General features: G+C 49.0%; 1 protein-coding gene across 6 annotated transcripts in view; it reads left to right on the plus strand.

Annotated features, from left to right (window-relative positions):
- Positions 1-5,682, plus strand: part of KIAA0319L (KIAA0319 like) — a 131,496-nt gene extending 125,814 nt beyond the window's left edge. For all 6 annotated transcript variants that reach the window (XM_023727245.1, XM_023727243.1, XM_004371957.2 and 3 more), the window contains one exon: positions 3,464-5,682. In XM_023727245.1, coding sequence (XP_023583013.1) covers positions 3,464-3,651 — 188 coding nt within the window. In that variant the 3' untranslated portion in view covers positions 3,652-5,682. The remainder of the gene's footprint in view (positions 1-3,463) is intronic.
- Positions 5,683-6,000: the final 318 nt, after the last annotated feature.

The raw sequence follows: 6,000 nt of genomic DNA on the forward strand, positions 1-6,000 counted from the left end.
AATCATCTGAATCAAATATGGTGAGACTTAGGCGTGTTCCACACTTGGGCAAAATTCCTCTTTATCTGTGAACCTGTGAAATCTAGACTATAAGTTATCTATTTCCAAAGTATAATGGTGGAACAGGCACAAGGAAGACATTTCCATAACAAATGGGAGAAATTGGAGGGAAAGAAGGGATAACAGACATCAAGCAAGTCCAAAACCCAGCAGAAAAATCTACATTCACTCTCAAAGCTTGAAAATAGTCTTCTGTTTTCTGATGCCATCTGGGCAAGGGCCCTGCCCTCTAGACTCTGGGTATTGGCCATGCCCTCTGGATTCTGGGTGGAGGCTCCTCGGCCCTGCATTTCAACTCCACCTTCTAGGCCCACTGGGACGGCAACACTGCTCCCTCAGCTTTGGGCATCTTCATTCTCCTAGTCCATCTGAGTGGCAACCCCACCTCCTTGTCCCCAGTAGGTCCTATTCTTCTGCCCCTTGGGCATGGAGGCTCCACCCCCTCAGTTTTGGGAGGTGGTCCCATTCCCCTGGCACACCTTAATGGCAGCTCCACACTTTGGAACGCCGTTGGCGAAGATCAGACTCTTCGAAACCTAGGAGGCTCTGGCCCCACCCTTTGAAACCAAGAAGGCCCTGCTTCCCGTGCTCTTTCCAGTAATTCTGCTCATCTCCCAGCTGCTCCAGGGATGGTCCTTTTCTTTTCTTGGAGGACAACAGACGTAGCTCCTCTGGCCTGTTTCCTGCCTGTAGAATTCCAAGAGGCAGACAGCATTCTTTCCTTTCATTCTTTCTCTGTCCCCTTCAGTTAAAGCTGATGGATTTTCTGTTACAGTAGTTAGTTAGATCCATCAGTCACAGGCTTAATCTCTTTAACAAAAGATTGTGTAGCCACATCCTTCGTGAAAATTCTAGGACCTGTGTCCTTAGTGTGTACAACAGAATTTTCCAAATCTTAAACTTTTGTTTTCATTTTGTACAGTTCATTTTTAAGTCCATCTCCGTCCTCTTGTATTTTACTGTAAGCGGCAAAGAGGAACCATGCAGCCCCTTTAAGATCTTGCTGAGAAATCTTCTCAGCCATATATCCAAGTTCATCACTGTCTTAGTTATCTACTGCTGCTATAACAGAAATACCACAAGCGGATGGCTTTAAGAAAGAAATTTATTCTCTCACCATCTAGGAGGCTAGAGGTCCGCATTCAGGGCACCAGCTCCAGGGAAAGGCTTTCTTTCTCTGTCGGCTCTGGAGGAAGGTCCTGGTCATCAATCTTCCCCTGGTCTAGGAACTTCTCTGTGCAGGGACCCTGGGTCCAAAGGACATGCTCTGCTCCTGGCACTACTTTCTTGGTGGTATGAGGTTCCCCTGTCTTGATGCTGGCTTCTCTTTTATATCTCAAAAGAGATTGACTCAAGATACAACGTAATCTTATAGATTGAGTCCTGCCTTATTAACATAACTGCCTCTAATCATGCCTCATTAACATCATAGAGGTAGGATTTACAACGCATGGGAAAATCACATCAGATGACAAAACGGTGGACAATCACACAATACTGGGAATCATGGCCTAGCCAAAGTGATACACATTTTTGGGGACACAGTTCAATCCATAACAATTACAAGTTCTACCTTCCACCAAACATTCAAACATAACTCAAATTCTTTGCCACTGTATAGAAAGCATCACCCTTCCTCCATTGTCCAGTCACATGTTCATCATCTTTTAAACCCTCACCAGAAGCATGTCACCGTCCACATTTCTAGCAACATTCTGTTAATGGTGCCATATGTATTCTGTAAGACGATAGAGGCTTTCTCTATGGCTCTCCTCACTTCCGAGTCCTCACCAGAATTGCCTTTGACATCCATAATTCTTCCAACAGTCTCTTCAAGGCAATCTAGGCTTTTACTATTCGGCACCTTAATACTCTTCTAGCCTCTACTCATTACCCAGTTCCAAAACCACTTCCACACTGTGGCTATCTGTTAGAGCAGCACCCCACTCCTCTAGTACCAAATTTTTCCTTAGTTATCCAGTGCTGCTATAACAGAAACACTACAAGTGGATGGCTTTAACAAACAGTAATTTATTTTCTCAGTTTCAGAGGCTAGAAGTCCAAACTGAGAACGCCAGCTCTAGGGAAAGGCTTTCTCTGTTGGCTCTGGACGAAGGTCCTTGTCTCTTCAGCCTTTGCTTCTCGGTTCCTTAGAGATCTCTGTGTGTCTTGGCATTTATCTTACCTCTGCTCGCTTGTTTAATCTCTTTTATACCTCAAAAGAGATTGACTCAAGATATACCCTATACTAATCTTGCCTCGTTAACATAACAAAACAACCCATTCCCAAATGTGATTATAACCACAGACATAGAGGTTAGGATTTACAACATATATTTTAGGCAGACACAATTCAACCCATAAAAGGCTGTCTCTGCAGCCCCTATCCAGTCAGAGCACTCCCAGCAGAAGCCACCTATCAGGGCCACAGGCGTCCTCTCCCACCTCGCGTACCCACACCATCAAGCCAGTGCCCAGTGAAAGCATGGAGGCCCACAGAGCAGACGTCCACTTAGAGTGACATTGCCTCACCCTCCATGTCAGGGACGCTGCCAAGCATGTTACAGCCTTGCTGAGCCAGGGTACAGGTAAAAGCTCTTTCTCTAGAACGAAGTTCTTGTTCATTGTGCTTTCCTGCCTCCCATCTAATGACACCCTGTTCGTGAAGAGAGATGAGAAAGCATTCCAAATTTAAAAGATAAGGAGAAGAGGATGTCATCTAACCCAAGTTAATGCATACTGTAGATAAATGCCTGACGTTGGACACGGATGAGGGGCAGGTCTCCGATCTACCACTGTCCTTTAGCTCTTCATCTGTAATCCTAGCACATCTCACCTCAAACCTGTATCTCTCCCCTTTTAAAATCTCTCCACTGCTAGCACTTTTTGAATTGGTACTGTATACCAGGCATATTTCCTTTCTCATTTATTCATTCATTCAACAGATATTTACAGGGCATGAGCTATGTGCCAAGTACTGTTCTAGGTGCTGGAGATAGAGCAGTTTACAAAGCAAAAGCCCTACTCTTATCGAACATTCATTTAAGCCCACACCACGCTCCTGTGGGGTCTATATTATTATACTGATGTGGAAACTGAGACTCAGAGAAGTGAAGTAACATAGCCAGTGGCAAACAGCTAGTGGGTGATTGAGCCACCATTGGAACACAGGTCTGCTGGTCTCCAGTCTGCGTTCTGTGCCTTCCCTTACTGGATTGTTCCAGGCAGCACTGGGAGAAGGACTCGGGAAGCATCCTTGCCATCTGCCCTGCCCAGCCTGAAGTGGGGACCATGACTTTCTCTTCCCATCTGCCCTTCTTCATGCTGGGTTGAGGGTGCAGGGCATGGCTGGAGCATGGAAATATTTGTGCTCCTGATGCTGGCTTTCTCATCTGCCTTGCAGGCATCAAGCAAAAAGGCCCGATGCTGAGCAGCAGCCTGATGCACTCCGAGTCAGAACTGGACAGTGACGATGCCATCTTCACGTGGCCAGACAGAGAGAAGGGCAAACTCCTGCTTGGTCAGAATGGCTCCGTGCCCAATGGGCAGACCCCGCTGAAGGCGAGGAACCCACGGGAGGAGATCTTGTAGCCACTTGGTCTGTCTCCTCAGGGCAGGGGGTGGGCAGTGTCAGGGCCCAGAGCACTGTCAGGTTGGGCTCTCAGGCCTCCCAAGTCTCCGGGCAGCTATTCTCCCTGCACCCTAACTCTCCAGCCAGAACTGCTGGTACTTGAATCCAGAGACGTTCTCCAGGAACTCCTGATGAAGCTGTGAATTAAGAGGTTTCTTCTTTAAACTTGATAGGCCCCCAAAAGATAACATACATCTCAGGGCTTCATCTTTGGCAAACTCCTTCCCTGCCCCAGGGTTGCATACAGCCAGTCCCTGGCCTCCTCTCCAGCTCCTCTGTTAGCAGCCTGGCTGCTCAAGAGTACCTGCAGGAAGTGGGGAGGCCTGGCTGTGGCCCCGGGAAGTTCTGCCAAGAGCTCCACGCCTCCCCCTGCACCTGCGGCACAGAACCGAGCGCCACCAGCCTCCTGCGAGCTGCCTGTGGCCTGTTCTCTGCTGTCTGTCTCTGGGATGGGGTGCGCCCTCTCACTGGGCCAAGAGGAAGTGGCTAACCCATTCCCTCACCACTGATGCTGGGATGGTTGTACAGACCTGGTTTCTGGTGCCCTTAGCACTGGAGCCCCACCCCCTTTTCCGTCTGCCCAAGGTTATGGGAGGACCAGCCCTTTCAGGGATGCAGAGGCTGTTGGGCCCCTGTGGCTGCTGGGGCTGTGGTGTCGGAGCAGCCAGGCTGATGCAGACTGTCTCCCCTCCTCTTCTTTGGGCCAGCACTTGCTGCTTCAGGGCTCAGGCCAGCACTCCTGTCCCCAGAAGAGACAACACACACTGACTGGAATATCGTGGCATGAGAGTGCATGTGTGCGACTGCCCCACCGTGGTCTTCTCACACCCATGTGTGTCTTCTCTGTGTCCCTTGCATGTGTGTTTACGTTAGAGTGCGCGCGTGGGCATCAACTCTTTGTAGGGCTCTTGGCTACTCACAAGGCAGCCTTGACTTGGAAAGACCTTCAACTCCTTGGAACAGAGACTTCCTAAATGCTTGTGGCCCCACCACGGGTTCCTCAGCCACGGTGTCTGGGTGTGGAGGAATGGGAGCTTGAGGGGAGAGACTTTTTAAAGAAAAGACTTAACAGTTTGTACTACTGCACTCCTGTCTGTTGTGAGATGATTAAACCTGCTATTTAATTGTACACCTGCCTGCTGGGTGTGCTGCATCTCTGACCTGCACCACAGGTCCAGCCAGCTGTGCCTCTGTGATGCGCTGGCCACTGGTACGGAAGTGTCAGGCTGGCGTCAGCGTGTGGCCACAGTGCTGGGACCCTGCCTTAGCTTCCTGCCCAGCGTTGACGGACAGGAGCCAATCACTCCTGCGCCCCTGCTGGCCAACTGCTACCCTTGGCCAAGGGAGGGGAGTTTTATGTCCTTTTCTTACCTTTTGTTAACACAAACATGACCCCTGTCCCCATGTGTCCAAGCTGGGGGACACAGAGTGTCCTCAAGTCCAGGCTATGGCCTTTAGAGTTTCTGGCCACTGCTCTTCCCTTTTCGGTTCCCAAATCAATAGGGTTGGCCACATGCCTCCAGACACAGTCATTGTATATTGTTCATGGAGCACCTTAAGGGTCGTGTGGGGTAGAAGAAGGGCTGGTGTTCAATCTTGGACCCCCAGAAAGGGAGAGGAGGACCACTGAGCCATAGCAAGATGAAGTAATTTAGCCCACACAGATAGTAAATGAAAGGATTAGAACTCAGGCCCAGCAGAGCCTGAGTTCTCAAACTTCAGCATGGATCAGAATTCCCTGGAGGGTTTGTTAAAACACACATTGCTGGCCCTACCCGAGTTTCTGACTCAGTAAATGATGAGAGTGTGCATTTCTAACAAGTTCCAGGAGATGCTTAAGCTGCTGGTCCAGGGGCCACACTTTGAGGACTGCTGGTCTCATAGAGCATATTTAGTGCAACAAGAATCAGAGGCAGCACGTCACCTGTTCTGATTATTTATTTTATATTTTATTGTACTTTAAGGGAAAGTTTACAGTTCAAGTTAGTCTCTCATACAGAAATTTATACATACATTGTTATGTGACCCTAATTGCTCTTCCTATACTGTGACAGCACACTCCTTTCCACCCGATTTCCCATGTCCATTCAACCAGCTTCTGACCCTCTCTGCCTTCCCATCTCATCTCCAGACAGAAGCTGCCCATTTAGTCTCAAGCATGTCGGCCATTCTGAAGTGAAAGAAGTAAGTTCAGAGAAGGGAGAGCTCAAATCTGCCAAAAACTGTAATCCAAGCTAGGGGTACAGGTTTTCTCAGTTGGGAGGGGTGGGGATGGGGTAGCGCAGTGGAGCTGCCCCAACTTGGGAGGG

Source organism: Trichechus manatus, unplaced genomic scaffold (genome assembly GCF_000243295.1).
Source record: "Trichechus manatus latirostris isolate Lorelei unplaced genomic scaffold, TriManLat1.0 scaffold00015, whole genome shotgun sequence".
Classification (NCBI taxonomy): domain Eukaryota; kingdom Metazoa; phylum Chordata; class Mammalia; order Sirenia; family Trichechidae; genus Trichechus; species Trichechus manatus.